The following is a 26637-nucleotide window of genomic DNA, read 5'->3' on the forward strand; positions in this document are numbered from 1 at the left end:
GTTAATGTCCTTCTTTGGTTTTCCTCCATGCCTATCAGAGGCTGAATGATAACTCTGCCCTTATTCCCTTACACAAAGGAAATGGGAATGTGGACCCTTCGTCAGGTTGACTGATCCGGCTAGGGTCAGTATAACAGAGAGCAATGGCTGTCAAAGTCCATTGAACATAATTCTCAGCAGGAAATAAACTTTATATTGCACTAATATGTGTATACACATACAATTAAAACAAAACACTATTTCCCTACACTGTAAGCAATATACTCTATTTTTCATTCTATTTTACTCTATTTCATTTATTCAAAACAATGCTGACCACAACCCACCAAAAGATTGCAACCTACAATTTGAAAGAGTGATTTAAAGCACACAGAATTAAGAGCACAAACGATAAAAACAGCCCAAGATATAATTCTGATTGTGGTCTGGATCATAAACCTGCAGCAGATTTTAAATGTCTGTTTAGTACACAATCAGGTATTTTTGTGAAAATGGGTGGGTGGGAAATGGAGCAAGGCCTATGAAACTGCACTCTACTTGACAATACGGCAAAATGAGACAGTGCTGGCCCAGTTTATTTGGAAACGAGAAGAAAATCACCTCAGGGTTGCTGGGGACACAGGAAGGCCAGACTGTAACATGTCCTGAAGGACCCCTCAAACACGAAACAGATCGTTTGCCATTCCTGTCAGGAGTCCCACTGTCAGTGACCTGGAGCTGTGCCACGGAAGACAAAGCTTGCCCTTACCTCACCGCTCCTCTGGCCCAAACCTAGTTTCCTATGCGTGTGGGGCCATGCGAGAGATCTGTGCTCCCTCCTCACCAACAAGCCTACTTTCCACACACGAGTGGGGAGCTGTGGGAGAGGCGCAGTCCCAGATGATGTGGGATAAGGCTGGGGTCCGACCCACTGCTGATGTGATGGGTGAGGGACACGAGAAAAGGGGGCGAGGCTCAACTCGTCTCCTTTCACCAAGAAGACCGTGAGTTCTAGAGTTCACAGTCACCCTGGAGTCGTTTCCGTCCTTCCATGGTCCTCGGGAATGTATCTTCCCTTCCTGCCAATACCACGGATACCTGGGGGGAGGTGAGGTTCAGGAGGATCCTTCCTCAGCCTGCAGGGCGAGCCCAGCTAGGTGGGGTCCTGGAGGCTTGCAGGAGCACACGGTGGTGGCTGGTCGGGATGGTAGAGGGTCTGGTGGACCAGGCGGCGGATTGCTGGGACATCGTCAGGATCTGAGGGCAAGAACGGGGCTGGTTAAGAGGCTGTGGATCTCCTGGGCCCCTGGGCCCGTCCGGCCCCACAGCTTTCGTGAGACTCACCCACGCCCAGCTCCTGGAGCAGGCTCTGGTAGTCTGGCTCAGCCTCCAGCAGCTTCAGCAGATTGGTCGACTCCATCCGCTCAAGCTGCACGTCCCAGTACACGTAGATCTTCTGGTTGAACGTGACATACACGAGGCAGGGGCTGTTGCGGCCCTCTTTGCAGGCATACAGGCCTGGGAGGTGGGGTGGTGAGACAAACGTCAAGAAGTTTTAGTCCCAGGTGCAGGAGGGTAGAGAACAAGATACCGGCATGAGAGTCAGTGGTTATGACCCTCCCACAGATGGCAAGCGGAAAACTAAAGGCCTTCTTTTCTGTGTCTTCTCTGTTGAGAACTCAGTAAAACAGATAAAAGAGTAAACTATCTGGCCCATTCCAGATAGAGAAAAACCACAGTAACAAAACCCAGGCAGAACAGCATCCAAAAACACTGATATGGTTTTCTTATGTTCATGATAACCCTGGAGTAATGAGGGCAGTCTCACCAGCCTAAGGGGGAGGTTAGCAAAAGGAGACCCGGAACTAAGGCTTCTCTGGGGTGGCAATCCCTCCTCAACAGCACCTTAACCTCTCAGGTCACTGGAGCATGTGCACGAGAGCACTGTCCAATTCTTATTTCAGTAACTACGTGGCGATACCGCCATGTCACCCAGAGGAGTTAGTGCTGGCTTCCAAGGTTCCGATTTGGAACTAATGGGGTACTCTGGGGAAATGTTCTTCAGAGTTCTGACGAACTCAGCGGGGAAGAACTTTCTGATGTCTTCATACACATCTCAGACAGGTGGGAAGAACTCAGCTCATCCTTTAAAACATTCAGCATGGGAGCTCTCACTGTCTTTTATTTTCCCTTATTTAAAGCTGTACGACGGGAATTTAGTGCCCAGCCATCATCCTCTAATGAAAGAGCTAAGGGACTCATTTGTTTAATGAAGACTCACATTAGGGGGTACGCTGAGAGTGGAAAGCAGAGGCAGACAAGTGTGGCTAAGGGGGGCCGTAGGGTGGGAGCCCACCTGCACAGAAGGCTCGGACGTTCTCATCCACTTGGAAGCGGACAACCGTGCGGTTGTGATCAATGATATATGTCTGTCCGTCCCAGGCACAGGCAACCACCTCCTCGATCCCGTTGCCCTGAGAGAAGCCAGAGACAAGATTGCAGGGATGGCCGGGAGCCGTTTTAGAAAGCGATCGAATGGCGGGACTGGGTGAAATATAGAGGAGCTGTGGACTTGACTCTGGGTGACAAACAGCCAACTGGGAAAACAAATAGCCCTATGTTTCTTACTGAATTTCTCCCATGGGCCAGGCACCAAAAGGGACGCCAAATGAGCCACCTCATATGATGCTCCCAACAACCCTGTGAAGTAGGCAACAGTACTCCTGGTTTGATACTGAGGAAAGTTCAGTTTCTAGAAATAAAGTCATGCACCCAAGGCCACTCATCTGGGCGGGGGTGGAATCAGGCCTCCCAGCCCGGCCTGTCCCCCCTGACCTCACAGTCTCGTGCCTCTTCTCCTACACCATCGCACCTGCACGATGGCAGCAGAGCAGGCAGCCCCCACCTGTTGATTCAGGGGCGAGTGCCTTAGGAAAGAAGACAGGCTCATACAGGACAAGAAAAGCACGACGAGACATTTGTCTGGAGTTGGGACTGATAACTAACTTCTGGACCCTAGAAGCTATGACTGCTGCTGGAAGGTACTAATGTGCGCGATTCCCCAGAGCGCAGGGAATAGTGCCAAGCGTGTGGAATAAGGGGAACTCACTTCAGGGGGAGTTAGACCTGTCTCAAGAGAGCGTTAAAATAAAGGTTGAGAGTTCACTGTCAAGTGAGAATGGCCTTCACTGAAATCTCATCTCTCCGTGTGAAGAAGGTAAGAATGTTCCTCTCTAGCAGGTTTCCCACTCACCGTGACATCCAACTTCTCTACGGCAAAAAGCTGGTGATCCACCTGCACCGACCACAACAGTCTGTCCGCTTCTTCCATAAGCTTCAGTGTCCCTTCAGGGGGACAGGCAGGCTGGGGTGGGAGCGACAGAACCCCTGAGCAGACCCCCCCAGGCACATACCCTCTTACTGCAGCACTGGCCCATAGCTGACTGGGGAACTCACCATCCAGGGTACAGAGGGCAAAGAGGCCAGAGGCACCACTGTCAGGCGTGTGGCCTGTGGGTGGGACAGAAGAAGAAAATACAAAGGTCAAGGTGAGGTCAGAGCACGTGGGGTGAGGGGCGGGCAAGGGCAGGGAGGGAGAGGACAGGACTAGAAACGAGGGACGACATCTCCTCTCCCCCAGAACGGACCTTGGCCCTCAGCTCCCTGCCTCGCCCCACCCCCACTTCACCTCGTTTGATGTTGCCAATGAGGTGAGTGGAGACATTCTTGTTGTGGATGCGGCCGGACGTCTGGTGAAGCACGACCTCTCGGGCAGTTGGAGTCTCCCTGTGGGCAGGAGCGTAGGGGCTCAGTGGGAAACCACGTGAGCTTAGTTCTTCAGTGCCTTTGTGGCCCCATCTCCAGAAGAGCTTCCAAGATGTGAATCAACAAGGAAACCTATTGCCGACCCCATCTGGCCCATGTGACAAGTAGGAAAGAGAGGAACGGAGCTGCCAAGTTAGAATCTTGGAACATCTTCCCGTTGCTAGGAGGTAAAAGCCAGGATTCCCTGGGTCCCAAAATATACTGACAGGAGGGCAGAAGCAGCTCGGCCAAGTGTAAACGCATTCACGGCCATGTGCGTCCAGGAGCCCGCCTTGTTGCCACGCACCCCGCACCATCCACGGGCCTGCACCCCTTACCTGCTGCCTTCCACAGGCCCCTCAGAGGTAGCAGGGGGCCCGGTGTCCTTGTTCCAGGTACACAGTAGAATTGCATAAGCACAGCCTGGCTGCGATACCATCAGTTCAGGTACACCCAGTGGCCCTGGAGTCACCGAGAGACTGTCCACCTGCACCAGGGAACAGGGGCTTAGAGGGGGTTGGACAGACAAGGAAGTGGGACCCTGCAGAGAAAGGGGACAGAGACGGGCCCTGGGAGCAGTCCCCCAGGCTTCAGGGTGGCAGCAGGAGGAATTCTAGAGTTCATAGGGCTTCTGTCTGGTGCTATCCTCTCCACACACACACACCATCTGCTTTCCACTGCGCAGACCTCAGGAGGATCGCGATCCCAATACAGACCATGTCACACTCACCTTCACATTAATTCTTAGGTTCCTTCCTATTGGCCTATTATTAGCAATTTCCCCTAAGACCGGTTTGAAATGATCTTTAGATCTCTCTCAGCAAGAGGATTTTCCCTTTTCCCCACCCTGCGCCATGGCCCACGACTGTTCTCCCACAACCCCCCTTCAGGAGGCCTTCCTCCCTGCTCTCTGGGCTCTGTGGTACCCACACTCAGCCTCTCACCTGACCCTCCAGCATCCATTTCTTAAGTGACACCAGCTGCCCTGTCGGATGTTCAGAGCCGTCACCCAGATCTTCCCAGCGGAAGGCCCGCACCACACGATCTGTGTAACCTATCACCAGCTCGCAACACCCATCTCCATCTGTGCATCCAGAAAATAAGACGAGTTTGGAGCCAAATCTGCATTCCTTAGCTTGAATCCTCCAAGCTTCCCCTCCCCACTCCTCTGCTAATGTCACCACCCCTGGCACTTTTATCTGGTATGATTCAGGCCCAATCTGTGGTGGAACCACGTCACTCAACCTGAGTCTGGTACTGGTTTGCCTGTTCCTCCTGTGCATACAACCCCTCCCTGTTCCGCGACCCTTCCCACCTGTCTGCTCTGTAGGTCCTGTCACTGCTTTCTTTCCTTGTACTTCTCTTGAGTGTCCGGATTCCTCCCATACATCTTCAAGGCAGCTCGTGGCCAAAATAAAAACCCTGTATCTGCATGGCTCACTCCCGTGACCTTCTATTTTTGATCAAATGTCACCCTCTTGGCAAAGACTTTCCTGACAACTCTACCGCGATACTTCTAGCCCCTCTCCATGATTTGTTTTCTCCACGGCATTTACTACTTTCTAATACACTATGTATTGCGTTTTCTGTCCCGTTCCGGCAAAGGTCCAAGATGGCAGCAATTTTTGTCTGTTTTAGTTACTACTGCAATCCGAATGCCTACAGCGACGCCTGGTTTATAATGAGAGTTCAGTAATTGGACACTAAATGCACAACAACTGCACAAATGAATGCTGAGCCCCGCCCCCAACCCCCGAGGTCTGCTCTGTTAGCCACTGACTCCTATTCCCCCAGCTGCCTGCACAGCCAGCCATGCCCACCGATGTCGCTGATCAGCATGACCTTGGTGTTGGCTGGGATGTGCTGCTTGAAGACCGGACGCTGCTCCTCTCCCACTAGGGTCTCGTGGTGCCCAGAAGCATCCAGGGCCTTGGCAGGCGTCAGGTCACACAAGTGAAACCAGCCCTCAGCGCTCACTGCCACCACCAGGTTCTGGGACAGACAGAGGTAGAGAAGAAATGGACCGGGAAAGGAAGTCTAGGCACAGACTAATCAGTAGAACACAAGAGTCAGGGCTGAAGCCTTGAACTCTCAACTGAGTTCCAATTGGGGATAGAAATTGCTTGGGGTTACACTTGCCTTGGAGTTACACTGAAGTCTCCAGGTCCCCGAGAGTCCTTACCTTTCCTTTATTACACACATCTCCAACCCCAACGCAAGTCAGCTGCAAAAGAAGAAAGGCAGGCTCAGGGGCACACAGAGGGAGAGCAGGACCCTTAATCTCTGTGAAGCAGGAAGGAGCGGGTGTTCTAATTACCACCGTTCACTGAAAAGCTGTGCCATATGCCCTACACTGACAGTCCGCATTAATCGAGTTATTGCGCTCTAAGGTCGGTGCAGCTTACCCCGATAGCAGTATGAAGACCTGACATAGTGAAGACAATACGGGCTCGAAACAAACACTCTACAGAACAAAAATTCTAATATAGCCAGACTATCATGTTTCTAGACTTATTCAAATAATGCCCCCATTTTCTACTGTATTTGGTAAGATCAGACAACCTATGCAGTTTCCCTAAAGTACTAAAGGAGTCACTCCATAACATAAAATAAAAAACAACCCCGCTGTGTGTGTGTGTGTGTGTGTGTGTGTGTGTGTAACAGTTGGGAGAGCAGTGACTGGGGTCTTCCCTCCCAGAATCAAATGAACCCTGAACCAGTGGCTCAGCTGAGTAGCTGGTGAGTTAGGACATTGGTGAGCTCCTGTGGGGATTCAGCCATGACAGTTGCTAGACAGAAGAAATCCCTTCCCCCCTCAAGACCTGGGGAGTTGAATACTGACCATTCCCTGGCAGGAACAGGTGAGCCATGGCCGGCTGTCATCATTCTTATACACAGACAGCTTTCCGCTGGTGTCTCCCACCACCAGTTCATTTAACTTCAAATGGAGAGAGAATAGTGTTAGCATGGGATCCTGCTGAACTAACTCAAACTCTTCTCAACTGGGCCCGTCCTGGGCAACTCACATGACATCAGCTTGTATCTTCAACTTCACTAAAAATCTTTTACGACCAACAGTTATAGTTTCCCCGAGTTTCTTTATTTCTGTTAAGGGGGGGCGCGCGCGCGCGTGTGTGTGTGTGTGTGTGTGTGTGTGTGTAGGGGGCAGGGGAGGTTAGAGGAATGGGGCAACTCAGAATCTATGATCCATCCCAGAAATGTCTGACATCTGAACAGCTCTATGAGCCACGTGCCTGACTTTGGCTCTCATTTTGTCCATTACAAATGGGAATATTTTGAAAACAACCCAAAATATTCAAATTTTGGAGAATTTAACTTCAAACCTCGTATTTAATTAGGGGTCGAATAAAAAGAAAATGTCTGCTCTGGAGGCCTGTCCTCCTTTAGCAAGACCTTTTGACCTTGTGTATGAGTAAATACAGGGGATGGCGGTGCCGCAGGGGGCGGCACACCGAAGTTCCTAGGCGTCAGCTTCCATGCTTTGGGCCTATGGTGCCCTCTAGTGGTCACTGAGCTCTCGGGAGGGGAGGCTCCCTGCATGGAGCCTCTTCTCTCCCAGGGGTTCCCTAGAGGCTGGCCAACCTTCCCAAGGGGTAACAATAATGATAAGGGACTCCACACCCAATTTCCACAAACAGCTTCATGATTTCCCCTTGAGGGAACATCCAACACCTCCTCCTTGTCCTCAAAATAGAGTGAATATTAGATTCTCAGATTTCATTATAAAGGCAATGAAGATATACCAGATCAACAGTTAGGAAACATTAGCAATGAGTTGGAATTTATTAACAATGATTTACTTTATTTGAATCTTAGATTAATTATTTTTAATAGTTATGGGAGTTTCTTGTGGGACTATTAAATCATACAAGCACAAAACAGGTTTGTTTACAACAAACCCTCTACACCTGATGTTTCAGTCACAGCTGCCCCTGGACGATTTCTGCAGACACACAGGACAGGGGCTTCGTAGCACGGAGGTTCAGAGTGTAGCTGCCTGAATTTGAATCCAGCTCTCTACACCTAAAGTTTTTCATCTATGACACAAGGATCATAAGCCTCTTAAGGTTGTTCGAGAACTGAGCTAACAGAGGAAAGCACTTAGAACAGTGATTGGCGTACAGTGAGTACTGATACCAGGTAGTTTTCAGCATCCAGTTAAATATCTCCAAGGCTAAAGATCTTAGCATCTTTCATACAATTCATTCTTTTTTTATATATTCATTCAACAGATATCATAGTCTATAAGTAGGCTTCAGTAAAATGTTTACTTAATAGACAAACAACAAAAAAAGTTGTTTTAAGAAACAGAAAAATCAGTGAAAGAATGCCCAGTCAGCCCTTGAGTTTTCAGTTAGGAGTGGACAACCAGTTAGGAGTACGAAGAGGACTCCGTGCTGAGAAGGACCTCAGTTTAACAAGGGCACAGACACAGGAATAAAATCATAAAACGGTATGGTAGGTGCAGCAAGCCAGGCAGAGAATGAGGCAATGGCAGGAGTACTGGAAGAGTACAATTCCAGGGCAGCCCATCTGCTTTCCAGCAGCTATAACAGTCTCCCCTTATCCGTAGGGATATGGTCCAAACCCCTAGAGGATGCCTGAAACTGCTGATGGTACCAAACCCTTATATATACTGGTTCTTTTCCTACATATACATACCTATGATAAAGTTTAATTTATAAATTAGGCACATTAAGAGATTAACAATAATAACCACTAACAAAACAGAACAGTTATAAAAATACACTATAATAAAAGTTACGTGAATGTGGTCACTCATTTCAGGGGCTTCTTTGCTGAAGTCCGCATATAGGCTCAATATTTTCTGGCATACCATGTTGCCGTCAATTGGAACGTATTTTCTGTTTGGGCCTTCCTCCTACAAATTTAATGCCTTTTCCATTCATCACAGACTGTGGTAATTAACTTCTGCAGTTTGAGGTGCAACAGCAAAATAAGCACAAATTTCTTTTTCTTTCTTTACAATTGTACGGATAGAAGATTTGTTCTTACCATAGATCTTAGCAACCTCAGCATACGATTATTTTTCTTTCCTTTTGCAGTAGAGAATGTTCACCTTTTCACTCAAAGGAAGCACTTGAGGACTCCTCTTTGCTATATCCGGACTGCCAACATCACTACTCTTGTGCCATTATTAAGTAAAATCAGGGTGACTTCAACACAAGCACTGTGATACCGGGACAGTTGATCTGATAAGCAAGAGGCTAAGTGACCAACAGTGGGTAACACTGGACAAAGGGATGATTCACGTCCCAGGCGGGATGCAGAGGGACCGCATGAGATTAGAACAGCACGCAATATAAAACTTATGAATTGTTTATTTCCGGAATTTTTCATTTAATATTTTTGGACTTCAGTTGACGGCAAGTAACTGAAGCCACAGATGCGGGAGGGGTGAAGGGGTGGGGAGGAACTACTGTATAATGCACCCCAGCAGTCTGGTTCTGGCCTCTGGAGGCCACTCAGTGACACTAAAGAACCCCAGCTTGGTAGGAACAGCATCAGTCAGAGATATTAAGGGAAAAAGGAGGTGAGAGCTTTCTGTGATCTGCTTCAGCCATATACAGACTTCCTCTCTCCTGGTGGATCCAGGCTTCGGTGGGCTGTCCTAGAGGGTGTATATTCCATTCCTGGTTTCTCCCTCTGACTTAGCAGAAAATAAATTAGTTTCAAAGACCTTTAGACTAAAGGTTTATTAGAATGAAATAAGTGTTTTTCCTACCCCAAATTCCAAATGCTGGCCTGGGGAACCAATAAAAAAATTTTTATCCACACTTGTGCAGCCTGAGTGTACCACATCCAATCACTGGCCCACTATCTAAACTACTTGCCCTTCTTTCAATTATATTTATTAGTAACAGGCAAAGCCCTTTAACTTGCTTTTCATAATAATCCTCATTTATTCAACAAACATTTATTGTCTACTATGTGCCAGGCACTATTCTCAGTGTTGGGAATATAGCAGTAAAAAAAACGACAAAAAATTCCTATCCTATCCTAATTTTTTAACTCAAGTTAAAAATATATATATGTGTGTGTGTGTATATATGTATATATATACATATATATAACAAATATTGCAGAATTGAGCGTATAATAGTGCAATTCACTTAGCAAAGTACAATTTCCAAAAAAGCTGATGCTATGAAGCTATGAAAAAAAAAGGCACATATTTTTCCCTTTTAAATGTAGAAGACAATCAGATAACATGGAAAATATGCTCATCTAAAGTCACTTTGCTAATTTACTATTTTAAAACGCCTCGATTTTCTCGTAAAAATTGTACTGCTTGGCATATGAAGAAATGTGAAAGCCTATAAAACATAATGCAAATTTATGAGAATAACTTTTTCCTCCCTAGAGCAGGTACAGCCAAAAGAGACCTCATAAAATACCTTCTCCATCACAGCACAGAGAAGTCTGGGGGAGGGGGGAGGATGTTTTAGCCCTCCCTTTTTTTTTTCAGGGAAAAGAGCACAGAACGGTAGGGAGGCAGAATAGGGAGATGGGACAGAGGGTAGGAGAGGAGGGCAATAAGGTGCTTTTCGTTAAAAATATGTAATAAAGAAAAGATAAAGTCTGGAAAAAAGTGTTTCACACCAGGAGCAGCCCCCACCCCTTTGATGGTCCACCCTAGAACCTTTTGTATATTTTAATCAATGCACCTCATTATACTTTTGTTAATTCTCGTGACTACGACCCCACCTGATGCTGAGAGCTGGGGCTGTCTTGTTCATTTTTTAATTCCAAAATGTAGCAGTGTCCTTGGCGCATAATGGACAGTTCAGTAAATATTTGCAGAAAAACAGAATCAAATACTAACAACAATGGCACTAACACTTACTGGGCTGTTAACTGTGTGCCAGGCATGATGCTACCGGCTTTACCTGTATTAATTCACTTCAACAACGAGGAAAGGAACGACTGCTGAGGGAAGACAAGGTAGGTGGAAACTGTTTTTGTAACTCAACCAAGATGTAGCGCTTTCAAGTTTCCAGGCCCCTACGTGTTCTATGGAGCAGGTACTAAAGAAAGACAATAAGACTAGGATGGTGGGGACATTTGTTACCGCGGAGGGAGGAACCAGTAGGGAGGCGAGGCAGAGTACAGCAATGTATTACAGCGCAAGGGGCCAGATGGAAGAGCAGCAGACAGAGGTGCTTTTAAAGCCAATTTTGAGGCTTTGAAAGGTTAAGTGATTTGAGAGGTGATGCCCTGCAGGAAGCAAGACAGCAGCCGTGACCCAGGCAATTTGGCCACCAGGGTTTACTAGGCTTCTACGGTGAACAAGTTAGTGCGCTAGGCACAGGAGCAGTTATTCATGCCCCTAAAATAAATACCAGACCAGGGCCCCAGGCCAACTCGGCCAGGCCCCGGCATTCAAGCTCTCCGTCAAGTTTCCCCTAAGTCCGCCACGACAGCCGTACCGCGCATTCGCAGCTCACGCTGCACGCTTCCTCCACTTCCCGGGCCCCGCCCGGCCCTGCGCAGACCTGGGCCGCGCCTTTCGCAGTGCGCATGCACTGACCGTATCGTTGTCGACGTCTCCGAGGCAGATTGCGTGCGGGAAGAGGCTCCCGCTGAATTCCAGGGCTACACGCTGCACGTAGCTAACCGACCTCATCGCACTTCCAAGGGCCGAGGGGTCGCAGAGCCCTGCTGAATGTTCCAGGAGCCCCTCCCGACAGCCGCCGGAGCGGAAGGCCACCCAAAGGGGAAAGTTACGTCACCGCCTGAGCCTCCAATCCCGGCCTTCCTCGCTTAACCTTAGAGAGGAGGCGGGTCTTCCGAGCCCTCTGGGCGTAGAGGCGGGTTTCCCCAGCTACTGGTGTGAGTGACAGGGGCATAGGCCACTCCTTTTCTCCTGAGAGCTTCAGCGCCTGGGTAGACCAAACCTGACGGGGCTGATCTGTTCCCTTGGCAACAGGGCTCTCTAATTCTTGACCTAATAACCTTGACCTCTTCCTTTGTTGCCTTGGCAATGAAGATTCCCAACCATCAGACCATCCCTGAGAATCAAAATAATCATACTAACCGACACATGGTTTTCAACAGTGTTTTTTAAAAGCTACCTGTCAGGAGTTGTGAAAACAATGTAATTGTGAACGAAACCAGTATTTAAAAACACGAAACAGAACCCAATAAAAAATATCAAGTGACTCTTGAGTAGTAAGGTAAGTAATGTTTTTGTGAAACCTTTGTTTCAACTGTATATATGTGTTAATTTTTAAAAAAAATTTTTATGGTGTCTGCGCTTTGTGTTCAGTACTTTCATTATTTAGTGCAAAGCACGTTTCATATATGTTATTTCATGTTATTAGCACAACAACCCTGTGAGCATATATTCCAACTTTTGTCTGAGGAAAACAGGTTCAGTCAGTAAGATTAAGTAACAAGGCAGAAAATGGTAGAGTGGGACTTGAATTAGGATTGTCTGATCTAAAACCCCAGGTCCTTTCTATCATATATGTCATAGTTCCTAGGAAAGTCCTCAGGCTAGAGAAGTCAGGGTTGCTGACATTCTGGACCTGCTCTGCCCTGCGGTCCCCCACCACGAATCTCTTGCCTCCCTCCCTCCGTGGCCTCACTCTGTAGTTTAAACAGGACATCACCATCATGGCTGGCCTCTTAGGGAAACTTTTCATGTTGAATCAAGTCCAATATTTCTTTGGGCTGCCTCATCAATCAGGGCATCAAAAGTATTACTTGTGAAATTCTGCAGTTGCTCAATACGTTCTAAGGTTTAGGTCTGCTAGCTCAGGCTGATTCACACATTGGTCTTTCAGGAATCAACACTGTGAAAATGAGGGTACCTATCTACCTCACTTGAGGATGTTGGACCAGGGTTGGTCCTGCTTTTTACGTCTGAACCTACAGGGAGAAGGGGCTGGAGGCCAGGACCTTTGCGCCTGGGGGCAAGGGAGGCAGATGGCACATTTTTCCCCAAGAGGATCCAATGGATCTGATGGCCAGATAAGATGAGAACAAGGAACAGCAGGTCAGAACAGCAAACAGGAGGCAGTCTAGATAAATACTGGAACTGGAGATACATTCAAGTTTCTGTTTCTGCTGGTGTACTGTGGTGCTGGCCAGGTCCATTCAAAGCCTCTGGTGTACCTGGTGCTTCAAATACATGATCTCATTTATGGAAGGGTTGCATCCTACTTCATCCTGCCCTACCACATCTCTATTCTTCTGGCTGAAACCCTAAGCTTCATATGAGGTTTTAAAGGAAGGAAAAACAAAAGCCAGTTTTAAAATATTTACCTCTAAATGTACAAATAGTTTGAATTATGTTTCTTTTCATTACTATTTCTACATTGTTTTCTTTTTCCAGCCCTTTGAGTGAAATTGTAAAATAAATTATTAACTAACCAAAGACAAAATAGATGATCCCCCTGCTTCTGTCACCAACTGCCCTGACCTGACCCAGTTCTCTGAAATCATACTCTGACCCAGCTCTCCACAATGCCTTAGCTTTATCTTCTTCATCACTTGGCTTCTTGTTCTTGACCTTTCTGTGCCAGGGGGTGCCTGTTTTTGTTTGTTCCTTTTTTGCCATGAAGGTCATGTCATTATGATTACAACTTGAATGCCATGCCCTTTTATTTTTTTAATAAGTTTTTTTTGTTTTTTGTGTTTTTTTGAGCCAAACTGACGACATACGCTGGGGAAAAGGATCTCAAATGCTCCTGGATACCATGCCTTTTGGCTTTTGTCAAGAGCCAAATAGTTAGAAATAAGGAAAGATGGGTCTCCAAAGGAATATGGTATGAAACAAGTTTTTCCATTCCTATGCCTCTCCGCACCTTGTGTCAATTACTTTGATTGCATTGAGTGTTAAATTCACAGTAGGAAGAATGAATACAGGACTAGGCATTGCAGAGTCTGGTGGACAGACCCCTGGCTCCACAAGCAGCAGCCCTATTCCTGCTGCCCTATTTCGAGTGGGACGATTGGAGTCTCCACCGGTACCATCTAAAGCCTGTCTTGTTTCAGCCACACACACTCATTCAGGAAGGGTTTTGGCTTACTCCCCAGAACTGCCTAACCAGGCCATCTTCCTGGTTAGATGACATGGATAGTTGTGTGGGTGGCATCTTCTTTACAAACCAGCCAAACAAATTCTAGCTTCATTAGAAACCTGCTATGGGAGGGCATGAGAGGGGGAACATTAAGTGGGAAACGTTTCTAGGGAGATTCTTTGTCTACTTCTTCCTCCCTCCAAGAGTAGTCACGGGGGTCCTATCAAATTCTGTCTGCCTAGGGTGCTCAGGTAAGAAAGGGGACCTTTAAAGCTCTTTCTACACGTGGGGCCCAGAGCCACTCACCATCCTGGAGGCCGGGCCGAAGGCTTTCTAATGGATTCAGTGGGAGAGACTTCCTTCCTTCCCTTTCCCCCTCCAGTTCAGTGCATCTTAGCACACGTAAGATTCTGAGGAGTCATGAGATACGGAAACCTTTCTCAAACTTACTTGACCTAGAAATTAGGCAGAACAATGTGAGCCGCCCTGCTGAAGGACATGCTGTTGTTCAGAGCTTTATTTTGAGTCCCACCTGTCACAGGTTTGGCCTTATCACAAAGGACCAACTCTGGAAAGCTTTGATCCTAGAACCTGTCAGAGCTGTGGTCTAGTCAAGACTCGATTGGCCTTTAACTGAAGGATAATGAGTAGTTCTTCATTGTCACTGAAGCATATGAGGCAATAGGCTTAAAACACAGAGGATGATGAACATGTTTTAGAACCAGATGGAGGTGTTGGGTGCCACAACATTGTAATTAGACTAAATACCACTGAATTGTTCACTTTAAAATGGTTAATTTTGTTATGGAAATTTCAACTCTTAAAAAAAAAACACCAGAACGGAACAAGTTTAAGTGCGAGGCACCCCTAACCGTGTAACACAAAACTGGCAGTCCTAAGACATAGGTCCCGGGGGTGGGGAACAGGGCCTGGCTGGTCTCTTCTAGACAAAGAACTCTCAAAGTTCATGAAGGCGTTGCTTTTTCTTGATCATGTCTCCTCAGAATTACTTTGTCTTTCATTCTTACTTTGCCTCCCAAATTGGTATGTTTAGTGTTGTTAATTACATAAGGTTTTATCACAATTCTTAGATTTAATTATAGTGCATCCAAGTTATCTGAGGTTGGCAAGCAACTGAGGAACTACAGTCAGCAATAACGATTTCCAGAAAGGACAAGTTTTCCCCTTAGAGTGTCTTCTAAATCTTACATTGGCTTTATTTAGCACTGCCCTTAGCCCACTGTCACGTCAACTTAAGTTACAAGGCTCTGAGATGTTCTGCATTTGGAAAGAGAACATTAGTTCTCTTTGAAAGAAATTAGGTGTTTCTTTCCCAGCTTTTTGATTTTCCAGTAAGTTTTCTAAAAAGGTACTTTTTATTAGTCCTGCCTAAAATGTCTTTTACATATTTCTCCAATTGAAGTGAGATAATTCACCCTTATACTCTCAGGGTGGTATGGCTCATATATACAGTGAAGGAGAGTTAAGTGTACTGCTGCTGGAAAGGCAGGTTGGGCCAGGCCTTTGGCACGGTTTTGTGGGCCATACTGAAGATTCTGATCTTCAGCGTAAATGGGGCGGGAAGTCACTGACAGGGTTTTAAGCAATGGGAACATAAGATTTGGATGCCCTGTAGATTGGAGTGCAGGTGGGGCAAGCGGAAATGCAAGGTAGGAGTCTTTTGCAGGGCAGGAGAGCAGGCTGCAGGTACTCAGTCATGTGGGGGAGGGGCTGCGAGAATGGAGATTGGAAATACTGTACTTAGGAGGTTTAGACTTTGTAGAAGTTGGTGTGTGGACCAGCACTGGGACAAGAGAAACCCTATTTTAAACTTTCTGGAGACCACTTGCAAATCTGTTAACAGCTAAAATTACTGGTTGCTACTCGTTTTCCTTATTCGAGTACATTCTCTCCCTATTGAAGTGTCGGTGAGGAAGCTGCCACTGACTGGGAAATCAATTTGGGCTCTGACCCTGGGCAGAGTGGGGTGCACGGCGGGTTTATTGTTAACCTAAAAGACTTCTGGCCACTTGAATAAAACATCCTCATGAGACAGTTATAATGTCACATAAACCAAGGCTGGTCCAGCTGCAGGGCTCTACAGAAGTGCAGTTTTGTTTTAAATTCTCAGATTCCTACAGAAGCATTCAGAGCTGAAGGAAACTTCGGAGCACTTTTTGTCCATCTCCCTCCTATTTTTGCAAATGAGAGGCTCAATTTGCTCAGGTCATGTAAACCTCATGGCAGTTTGAATTTGTTCAAGAGATCTCACACTCCAGACAGACCGAGCCAGTAACTTCTGAGCCTTGGTTTCCTCGTGTGTAAAATGCGGTGATAGCTTCTTTGTAGGATGGTTGCAAAGATTAAGGTTCATCTGCACGAAGCTTTTTTGTTTAGTGCTGTTTTTACATAAGTGCTTAATGAGAGTTAGCTATTATCGTTGGCCACGTCTGTCTAATCTTGAAATACCAAAAAGACCAAGATACAAACCCCAAGCACAGGGCTGTGATGTGAACCCAGTGAGAGCAAGCGGTGCCCCTGGGAGACTGGAACGCTCACGTTTCATGTCTCGTTCCAGCACCAGCCATGCTGTGTAGGACTTGGCGAAACTTTTGCACACAGAAGTTAATCTTCCATAGTAAAAGTATGGAGACAACTCTTCTGGAAGAAACTATATAGGCATGTAGGTAAGCAGACTAGCTCTGTCATCATGCAGGAAGGACTAAACAGCCTACGCAGGAGAGAAAGATAAGGGCATAGATGTAGGCGCTGGCCTGCAGCCAAGATCCGGAGAAGGTTCAGCATGCCTGCCTTGTGCCCTGTGGCTTCTCCCAAGGCCCCGTACCATAGGAGCCAAGGGTCAAAGCATAGTTAGAAAAAAGTGTTTAAGTTCTTTCCTGTTAGGGCCGAGAAGGAAGCTGGAAAGCGGGCCTGAGTGCCTGCATTCCGGGGCTTGAGGACTGTTCTTCCCTCTTCTCTTAACTGTGTCAAAGGTGTCTGACAGGACGTGTTAGTGACGTCAGAGATTTCACCTTGTTAAGGAACCAAGGAAGCTTGTGCTTTCTATGGGATCAGTTTGGTGGAAATAGCCAAATCTAACTTCAAAACAAACACAAATTGTCCCAATAGTTTAGATGTTTGTATTTCCCTCTGCCTAAGTGTTAGGGAAGAAAACCAGTTACTGAAAACTGCCAGGCTGCTGGGGATGGGGGGGGGGGGGGCAGGGAGAGGGCTGGGAACCTATGTCGAGGCCTCAGCACCAGCCCTGGCAACAGCTCGGGGCCTGCCCAGGAGGCCCCTGCATGACAGCGCTGCTCCCTGCGCTGCGATTTTAAGTGGGCCTGGGGACGAGGTGGGTGACTCCCTTAATTTTGCACCCATAGTGTAGCCACCCATGCCCACACAGAGGCCAAAACAAAAAGGGTTACCTGACAGCAGGTTTTATTGTTTCCACTTTATTGCTCAAGTGCAGAACTTGAGGTGAGCCTGGACCTTCAGCAACGTGCAGAGAAGAGGCTGAGGGGGGTGGGGGTGGGGACACACCCGACTGAGAAGGGAAACTGATCGGAGGGGAAATACTGGAAAGGGGACAGGGGTGGTCACGACACCAGAAGACACCAGTCATAGCATCTGGGTGAAGAAGGGAACAGAGAGCAGGAATGGGCACAACAGTGCTTCCCCATGCTGCTAGCACCCACATGGAGGCCACGTTTGCAAATGGACGAGGAGGAGGAAACAGCTGCTCAGGACGTCTCCCTCTCCACTCTGCTTTCACATCCGACTCCACATCCCTACCACTCACCCCCTTCTACCATTTGAAAAATGGACACAGCAATCAGAGGAAGCAAAAATAAATTAACATTCTGATGAGTGTGCGTTGTGGATGGACATTCGTTCATGTGTGATGGGGAAAGGAGGGGGTGACAACACCTAAAAGGATCCCCCACCTCAATCCCCCAGCCTACTCCTGTCCCCCTCCCCCCAAAGCCATTATCCAACCAGATAGAAAAATAAAGGTCTAATTCACTCAAAATTCTTCAGTTTTTACAAAACAAACAGGGTAGAATAGAGTAGGAGCAGGGGAGGCAGGCAGCCGCAGGGGGGTCGGGGAGAGGCTATGCTTCTGTCTCCACCTGAGGCTGGCTCCCTGCCACATCCTTCTTCTGCTCGTCCTTCATCTCTGTGTCACCATGACCGTCTCCTGTGGCTATTGCTGCCTTGGCCTGTGAGAAGAAAGAGGATGAATTCCAACTCTCATTTGGCCCCGTACCTCCGATGAGAAAGGTGACTTTGACTCTGTCCCCACGCCTGTCTGCCTGCACTCAATTGATCTGGTGACACATTCATGTCCACCTAACATACTGCCACCATATAAGGTTGGTGCAAAAGCAATTGCGGTTTAAAAGGTTAAAAACAATGGCAAAAACCGCAGTTACTTTTGCACCAACCTAATAGTTTGTACCCACAAACACTCATGCCTCAAGTAAAAAGAACAAAAACACAGTAACTTCTAATAGAATTACACAGACACAGCGATTCCCTCTTTAGATATGTCCTCGAGATACACCTACACATGTGCAAAACTATGAATTTATAGGATCATTTATTGCAGTCTGAAAAAAGTACATAAATACAATTTTAAAAAATTACATGTTGCAATATTTAGTATCTCGGGTCAACTAAATAGTATTAAATTAATTTCACCTGTTTCTTTTTACTTTAACGTAACTGCTAGAAAATTTAAAATTATATACGTGGTTTGCATATTAGTATTGGACAGTGCTAGTTTAGCACGCTGCAAGATTAGAAATAGTGGACTGGGTAAATGAGATATGATGTAGCTATACAATGGATACTATATAAGCATAATGTGAAAGCTCTTTTAGATGTTGATGTAAATTAAGCTTCTAGGTATATGAAGAAAGCATGGTATAGAAAATAATAGGTAGAGCACATTGTCTGTCATTAGGGAAAAGGGAGAAAACCTAAATCCGTCTGCTTATGCATATATTCAATATACTGGAATGACACAAGAACTGACATCAGTTGCTTTTGGGTGGTGGGAGACTTTTCACTACACATTCTTTTATACACTTTGAACTTAAACATGTAAATGTATTGCCTATTTAAAAATAGATGTTTGAAACCTAAGTTTTTAAAAGACACAGAGAACATGTTGGGAAGCACAGTGCTAACATCTAGTGCTTGCAAGTGGCTTTCCAGCCCTGACCACTGAGGAATGCCGGCCCCGACGGCAGGAGTTTCTACCGAGGGAACATACGTGCTATTGCTCCAGGGGTGAGGGAAACTTCTGGTTTCCAGGATTGGCACAGACAACCACAAGCACACACAGCACACAGCAGCTGGTCGGGCACAGGGATGCAGTAATGGGATGGACAGGAGAGGAGACATTACCTCGTCCCCGTGCCTGTCTTGGTCCTCACCTTGCATTCCTCCTCAGCCAGCCTCTCAAACATGTTGGCGTAGAGTTTCTTCTCCCTTGCGATCTGCTTGCGGATCCGCTGGTGGCAGACGGCCAGCTGGGCCTTGGCGGCTTTGTTATTGGGGTAGAGCTGCAGGACCTTCTGGAAATCAGCCCGTGCCAAGTCAAAGTCGTTCACGGCCAGATGCGCCTCTGCCCGGCGGAAAAGGCCTTTCTCATTGTTGCTGTCCAGTTCCAGGGCCTAATGACGAGGGAGGAAACAAGGAGACCTCAGCTCCTGCAGCATATCTGCCCAAGACTGGGTTCCAAAGGTAGCCCTCCGCAGGATGAGGGGGGACAGAAACTGCTGGCTCCACCCCAGAAAGAATGAGTCCTGGGGCATTAAGTAGAAAGGACCAAGGTCTAGGAAGGAACCTCATTTAGGCCAAGAGGCAGAGAGGGAAGACAGGTCGTTAGATGGCAGAGACGGACCTGTGACACCATGTCCATTCTCTTTAGTATAAAGCAGGTATGGAAGAGGAAGAGGCTAAGACCAAGGGGGAAGAAAGCACTTACGTAGTTCTTCCCACCCAGTGCCTCCTACTTCTGGGTCAGCTACTTCCTACCACAGAAGCCAAACTCTCGCCTCTGGGCCCTTAATCTCAGAGCTCCCAACAGTCCATCCTGCTACCCCTACCCTAGTCCCTGAGGGCAGTTTCACACATGCTGGCGACTCACCCCCAATCTCACCTGTGGAGCATTGCTCCCTTGCCTTCTTTAAAGGGGCCTCACCTTGTTACAACTTTCAATGGCAGCTGAGAAGGCCTGTAGTTTCAGATGACACATGGCCAGGTTGAGGTGGGAGGCCAGCCGAAGGGCCTGTACCTTCTGTGCGTCCTCATCAGAGAAGCTCGACTCATATTCCAGCCAGGACACAATCTTCTTGTACTGTAGTGAAGCTTGCTTGTACTTGCCTTCCTAGAATGGGAGGAAGGGCTCAGGCACCCAGCACAGGTTCAGTGGCACCAGGCTGTCATATCCTGTAGACCCCCGTGACCCGTGAGCTTAAGAGAGTCCTGCCCACCCCGTGCTCCATGCTCCCAGGCAAGACCAGCTGGCTCAGATACACGAAGTGGAGACTACAGAGCCCACTCGTCCACTCCCTGGCAGAAAATGTCCTCAGTCATCAGGGGAAAGGATGGGCCCAGAGGAGCCCTGCCCAGAAGTGTCCTCAGGGCCATGGCCACTGGCTCACCTTGAAGTACACAGTGCCCCGCTCTTTCACTATGGTGCTCTGTTCCAGCTTCTCCTCTGCATTCATCTCCCAAGACTCCTTAGCCTGCCGTCCCCCAAGGGAAAAACACAGTTGTCAGCTACCCCAGAGTCACCTGCAGAGTGGGACCTGACCTCAGGAGAGGGAAGCCCTGGAGCAAACTCACCTTCTCAAAATTCTTCAGGTGGACTTCATATTTCAGCTCAGCATTTGGTGGGATGTGGAACTTTTCCTTCCCAACACTGCCAAAAGCATAGCTGTGGGGACAAAAGCTTTAGGTCATCTCAGCAGCATGTAACCTGCTCCACACTGAGAAGGCTTCCGGTCTGTTTCCTGGAAAGTACCTCCCCATCCCTTGAGACTTGGTTCAAATGTTTCCTGTTTGGCAAAATCTTCCCTGACCTCTTCACACAATTACTTGGTCTCTTAGCATCTTATATATCCTTCTAATAACTCATACTACACACTGGCATGATTACTAATTTAAATGGCATCTCACTGAAAAATGAGTCACGAGATGGCAGAACAATGACTCTTAATACCGAGGAATTTTCAGCCTTATGTCTGGCACAAAGTAGGTGTGTTTCAATAAATGCCATTAATGAGTGGATGAGTTAACAGGAGACAAAAATCTTGACGGCAGTAGAGGGAGTCTGTAGCAGCTATGACTGAAAAGATTAGGCTCTGACCCGAGGAGACGTGGACAATTGTGGCCAAGCTCCTAAATGCAGTAAGAGGTCATAACGGCACACAGGTCTGGTGTGACCAACAGCAGTGAACTCCAGTAAGGCTGTGGGGTAATGAACATGTACAGGGGACAGGACACGCATGGCCAGTTATATGACTCACTGAGGACATGTAGGTCCCTGACCTGAGTTCACCCACCTGCTCTACAGAGTGCTTATTCCTCACCTGGGCTTGAGGTATACAATGGAGTGTTCTCCTTTTTCCATGCGCTGAATGGCTTTCTCCAGCCCACACGGCAGATCCAGACTCTCCCCCTCATTAATCTCAAAGTGGAGCTCTCGCCGGTCAAATAACTGGTCCTCGTAGTACCCTTCCAGTGCGACTGGCATACAAGAGAGGCAATGTACCAGCATGTGAGTGGGCGGCAACTGAAGGAGGATGCCATCAGCCTCCCTGTCACATCACTGCTTCTTGCCCCCAAGATGCCCTTATGTTCTCAGACCTGGAGGGATGTTAAGAGTGTATGGTCCAGTCAATCCCCCATTTTACAGTCAAGAAAATAGGATCAGAGAAGGAAGTGACTGGCCCAAAGCCACCGGAAGACTAAGAATTAGAATCCAAACTGAAACCCCAGACTACTGTCTCACCCTCCACAATTGCACCATCGTTGGGTCTGGCATAGCCTTCACCCCGAGTCCGTATTCTCCGGATGATTCCGCCATCTTCTTCTTCTGTCAGGTCCTCTCCCTTGAACTCAAACAACTCCACCTGTGCGACAAGACATAAGGTGACACAACTCCTTTCATTCAGCACTAACTCATCAACAGTGAGGTATAACTTCTCTCTCATTCAGAAGAGTCCCTAGTAATTGCCAGACGACGTCTGACCACAAGGGCAGCCACACTAGGAGTGGACAAAGTGACACTTATTACTAAGTTCTTGGGATCTGCCCTAGTCTCAACTTTGGCAGAGGTGGGCAGGCCACATGGATTTCAGTTAACCTCAGCAGATCAATTTATTTACTACCTGCTCCACATAGTAAGGACATGTTCTGGATAATCCTAATTCAGCTACGTGAGAAGCCCAATCTGACAGGCGTTAGAAATGACCCAACATCTTTCAGGAGTCTCCTGAACTTTCTCCAAGTATCAGTGGTGATTAGGGCTCAACCACCTTCAGCCTGAACAGTACCAAGTTCTACCTCCTCAGTAAAGACTTATCCCCTTGACCTACGGGGGAGGCATCTCTCCCCTCCTGTCATCTCTAGAGCACCAATATTCTAGATGGTCATTTATGACTGCATAGAGATTCTGACCTCCTGACTTTTTAAAGTTAAAATTATACCCCATCTCCTCTGGGCACTGCTCTTGAAAGAAACCTGTCTCAATCCCTTATCCTGCTTTGGGCCTGAAGAGGGGTTCGTGGCTACCTCTTCCCACCTGAAGCCTCACCCATCGCCCATGTTCTAGAAGCAGCAAGCTATGTGCACAGCAGAGCCAACTGCCCTCTCCGTTTCTCTTGTCCCCTAAGGCCAGGCCCTCAGCCTTGGCTACATTGTCTCCAAGAGGCAGGCAGGACTGGAGGGCAGCCAGGGCCCGAGCTGACTAAGGCTGGCTCTTTGCCGTGCTCCCTGTGGCTATGCTCACCTCAAACACAAGCGTGGCGTTGGGAGGAATCTTTGGAGGGCTGCCCGCCAAACCGTAGGCATATTCTGGTTTGCAGGTGACGTGGCACACTTCTCCCGCTTTCATGGTTGCCACGGCAATGTCCCAAGCCTTGATGACCTCCCCTGTAGGTACAGAAAGCAAACAGGTCCTTCTTGGTAGGGCTCTGACTCTGGGCTCAGTGGTCCCGGAGTACTATGCCTGAAGGGAAGCGGGACATGCTTTAGAAATGGGATCAGGAAGGTAGGAAGCTTGGTTACAGTAAGTGCTGTCAGGTCTCAGACGTCTCAAAAAGATGATAATAATAATAATAATAATAATAATAATAATAATCACTGTATTCTGGAACAAAGGAGTTCAAGAAACAAGGCAGTCCACTTCTGAAGAGGAAGTGAGGTATTTAGAGATGATCAGGTAAATGAGAGAAATCAATACTGTTACAAGACAAAGGAATAACAGAAAAGAAAAAAAAAGTAACACACTGTTATAAACCACTCCTCCAGTGAGCTTCTGAGAATATGGTTTCTGCTTGTGACAGCGTATGCTCTCCTCAGTCTACCTACCAAGCCACTAACCACGCCTACCTTTTCCCAGGTCAAAGCAGAATTTGTCCTTGCGGTCCAGACTGGAGTCAAACTTGGTGCCATCTAACAGCCAGCCAGTGTAGTGAACTGAGACTCGGTCCCCAATCATGGGCATCTCTGTGCCCGTGCCCTCTCGCTTGATGACCTTGGAGGAAGGGGAGAAGGTGAGAACCCAGGGAGGGGGATAGAACGAGGCACAAAACTGCCTGCATGCCTCTGACAGGAACATAGAGGGACTCTGCTGCCTCCTTGTAAGTAGATTCAAGGGACCAATCCTCAAATGATTCTGACATGGAACTTGGCTAGAAGCCAACTGACCTCGCTGTCTTTCTTGAGGTGCGACATGATTTGGTTTGAAAAACTGGAGTCAAAAGACCCAAGTTCAAGTTTTTGCTGTATGATCGTGGATAAGTCATTCAAACTCTCTAGACCTTATTAGTAAAGTAGTGATGATAATTCCTCTTAGAGCTGTTGGAAGATTAAATCGGTAAAATTTATTATCAGCTGCACAGGGAGAACTGTTTATGCTGTTTCCTCATTCTTCTTAAATGCCAGTGGTCATCAGATTAAGATCTAGTTTGGAGATCAGGAGTACTAGTAATGAAGACTCAAAAAGAGGGAAAGGAATACACCAGGTTACAGATGAGCGCAAGGGCTCTCGATCAGACCCCAAACTCTCACTTGGGACATGAGCATTCCTGACTGGTAGGTGAGGTAAGTCCTAGGAACTTATAAGCTTCTGCTTCTCTCCCTCAGCATTTATAAAAGATAAACTCCATGTGCAACCTGGTAGGTGTGACGTTGCCCTCTTCAGGAAAGCTTCCATGATAGAATGGACAGGGGACTGAGGAGTCAAGTTAAGGGAAAAGAGTGGAGGATGGTGATAACCTTGTAGAAATCACCTGACACTGCAGAGAGAAGGGGAAGCCACACCGCCATTGGGAGAACAGCTTGAAATGTCAAGATTGGGGCAAAGCACTTCTGGACCAGGTAAAGGCTCCCTGAGTTTGCCCAGGTCACACACACACGTGGAGTTGAGCAGTGGGCATGAGATCCCGGCAGAGATTTCATCGTCATCCTGGACTCCGCAGAATCTGCTCTGAACCAGTTGGTTGCCCTGACCCAGGTCAAGTTGCCCTGTTCCCTGAGTCCCAGACCCCTCCCCCTTCACTCCTCTGGCTATTTGCAGTCAGGCGGTTACACAGTAGCAAGCTCCCAAGCAAAGCACCTCCTCTCGGCCCCGCACCCCACACCCCAAATCAGAAAGGGGGGGGCCGAGGTGCGATGGAAACTACAGGTCCCGGCATGCACCGCTCCCTGGTTTTCCCGGGGCTGGGGGGAGGAGGGATAGCATGGTTGAGCGAGTGACCTAGCTGAGTCCCAGCCTTTAGAAAGGGGGTAACGAGAGGGCGGAGGTCGCGAGAACCTTCCTCGCGGCCAGGACAGGCGCCAAAGTTGCACGCAGACCTCTGGGCCAAGAAATTACTCTTGAGACCCACTTCAGGTCCTAGCTAATATTTAACTGTCAGGGATAGGCGAACTCTCGCACCACCCGGGATGAAGGCGGCCCAGGACCTTCCCCGCTGCTGCCGGCAGGGAAGGAGCTGGCAGCTTGGCCCCCCCCGCGGGGTCGGAGAGAGGTGAGGGAGGGGCGGCGTCGGCGGAGGCCCGGCCCCGGGTGCACGCTGCCCCGGGCCCCCTAGCTGCAGCTCGCGTGCGCCGCCGCGCCCCTTCCCTCCCCTCTCCCCCGCCCCCCTCCTCGCTGCACCGCGCACGCCGGAGTTGGCGTTGCAGTCCCGGCCCCTTGCCCAGGCCCAGGCGCCACACGGCTGAGGGTGCCCCGGGGCTGGGAGTCTCAGCCCAGAACACAGGCTTTCAAGGGGGCCGGGAAAATGGCCAAGGGGAGGCCTGCGCACCTAGGCCACCCTTTTCCGAGCGTGCGGCTGCTCTCTCGCTCCCAAACGCAGTCTAGTTCAGGAAGGCGACATAACTGGCCGCCCGCTGCAGGACCACTCAACAACTGTCCCGGAGGCTGCAGAGGCAGCGGTCCCCGCCCCGTTCCCCGGTCCGGGGCTTCCAGGCTCGGCGGGAGAGTGCTGCGATTGACACTCGGGGCTCGGCCGCCCCCAGCAGGCCCTGAGCTCCCCGGGCGCCCCTCGCCCTTACCTTCAGTACTCCTTCATCCTGCTTGGGGCTGATGTCCACTCCCTCCAGGGGCAGGGGTGCCGACTGCGCCCCGCTCTCGGCCGCCTTCATCTCCTCAGCGGTCATCGCCGCTCGGTGCGCCGTTTACTCGGGGAGCTGGACACTGGGCACGAGCCAAGCCCTCTCGGCCGCCGGCCTCTCTGCACGGGGGTGCGTGCGCCGGCCCCACGGCCGCAGACCTGAGAACCCGTCCAAGGCTCGAGCCCCTCTGCCTCCCGGTGCGCTCGCGGCCCGCAGCGGAGTCCGGCGCGGGAGCCGGAGTAGGTGGGTACTGAGCGGCCGGGGGAGCGATTGGTCCCACCCCGCCGCGGAGGGAGGGGCTGGGAGGAGTCGGAGCGGGAACGAGGGACGGAGGGGTGGAGATGGAGAAGTTTCTAGAGACGGCGGCGGCTAATCTAGTTCGGGCTCTAGTGCCAAGGGCGCTTATATGAAAATTTCTATTTCTGGTTCATTCCTTCTGCGGGTTGCCTGGCCCCTCTCCCCCGAGTCCTGGGACCCTCGGACTCTGGAGACCGCCCCTCCCTGCCCCGTGTTCTCCCAGGCCCTCCCTCGCCCTGTTCCCGGTCTAACCGGATTCTTCCAGATCCTTCTCGATGCCCCTACATCACTCCAGTACCTAGCCTGCCAACCCAGATCCGCCCTATATATTGCAGCCCGCAGCGTGGTTTGTTCAGAGCTGTGTAGCCGGATGTAAGTGGCAGTGCGTGGGTCTCTCCGGGACCGATGCGCGCATTTTTTATAAAAGCTGACTGTAAACAGACGGCATGGCCTCCCCCTGCTCACTCCGCGTGTGCACTTACCGAATTGGGGAGAAAAAGGGGAAGGGAATTCGCGGGGCGGAATAGGGGGACAGTGAGTGAGTGGCGGTTACCCAAGTGCACAGAATTGGGCGAAAGCAGTCTTGATTTCCCCAGAGCGGGGAAGATGTGCCACCTTCAGTTCTTTAAAA

General features: G+C 48.8%; 2 protein-coding genes across 5 annotated transcripts; both read right to left on the reverse strand.

Annotated features, from left to right (window-relative positions):
- Positions 1 to 299: 299 nt before the first annotated feature.
- Positions 300 to 11574, reverse strand: ITFG2 (integrin alpha FG-GAP repeat containing 2). 4 transcript variants are annotated; one of them, XM_033118476.1, is made up of 12 exons: positions 11256 to 11379; positions 6626 to 6721; positions 5966 to 6007; positions 5604 to 5775; positions 4728 to 4867; positions 4122 to 4270; positions 3668 to 3765; positions 3436 to 3489; positions 3233 to 3324; positions 2336 to 2453; positions 1324 to 1497; positions 300 to 1236 (listed from the first exon to the last, which is right to left on the reverse strand). In XM_033118476.1, exons 1-12 carry the CDS (start codon positions 11346 to 11348, stop codon positions 1133 to 1135), a joined length of 1332 nt encoding a protein of 443 aa, XP_032974367.1. In that variant the 5' UTR covers positions 11349 to 11379; the 3' UTR covers positions 300 to 1132. The 4 variants fall into 4 exon arrangements, with proteins under 4 accessions (XP_032974367.1, XP_032974368.1, XP_032974369.1 ...); XM_033118477.1 differs by having other exon boundaries at positions 302 to 1236; positions 11322 to 11415; XM_033118478.1 differs by lacking the exon at positions 11256 to 11379 and adding an exon at positions 8821 to 9103 and having other exon boundaries at positions 302 to 1236.
- Positions 11575 to 17281: 5707 nt separating this feature from the next.
- FKBP4 (FKBP prolyl isomerase 4) lies at positions 17282 to 26002 on the reverse strand. The gene is made up of 10 exons (XM_033118171.1): positions 25650 to 26002; positions 23484 to 23628; positions 22882 to 23024; positions 21883 to 22003; positions 21461 to 21617; positions 20715 to 20805; positions 20531 to 20614; positions 20068 to 20253; positions 19298 to 19537; positions 17282 to 18076 (listed from the first exon to the last, which is right to left on the reverse strand). Exons 1-10 carry the CDS (start codon positions 25752 to 25754, stop codon positions 17969 to 17971), a joined length of 1380 nt encoding a protein of 459 aa, XP_032974062.1. The 5' UTR covers positions 25755 to 26002; the 3' UTR covers positions 17282 to 17968.
- Positions 26003 to 26637: the final 635 nt, after the last annotated feature.

This window comes from Rhinolophus ferrumequinum, chromosome 10 (assembly GCF_004115265.2).
Source record: "Rhinolophus ferrumequinum isolate MPI-CBG mRhiFer1 chromosome 10, mRhiFer1_v1.p, whole genome shotgun sequence".
Taxonomy (NCBI): Eukaryota; Metazoa; Chordata; class Mammalia; order Chiroptera; family Rhinolophidae; genus Rhinolophus; species Rhinolophus ferrumequinum.

Bases quoted from the DNA above. Each gene is read 5' to 3' on its own strand.
- ITFG2 (XM_033118475.1), bottom strand. From the start codon at position 11,452: ATGAGGTCGGTTAGCTACGTGCAGCGTGTAGCCCTGGAATTCAGCGGG. The intron at 6,008-6,625 runs GTCAGTATTCAA...CTTCTTTTGCAG, and splicing joins CCTGTTCCTGCCAGGGAATG to CTGACTTGCGTTGGGGTTGG. The intron at 2,454-3,232 runs GTGAGTGGGAAA...GGCTTCTCTCAG, and splicing joins TAGAGAAGTTGGATGTCACG to GGCAACGGGATCGAGGAGGT.
- FKBP4 (XM_033118171.1), bottom strand. From the start codon at position 25,754: ATGACCGCTGAGGAGATGAAGGCGGCCGAGAGCGGGGCGCAGTCGGCA. The intron at 20,254-20,530 runs GTGAGCCAGTGG...CTCCCATTCTAG, and splicing joins GGGGCACTGTGTACTTCAAG to GAAGGCAAGTACAAGCAAGC. The intron at 19,538-20,067 runs GTGAGGCCCCTT...CCTCGTCATTAG, and splicing joins CCATTGAAAGTTGTAACAAG to GCCCTGGAACTGGACAGCAA.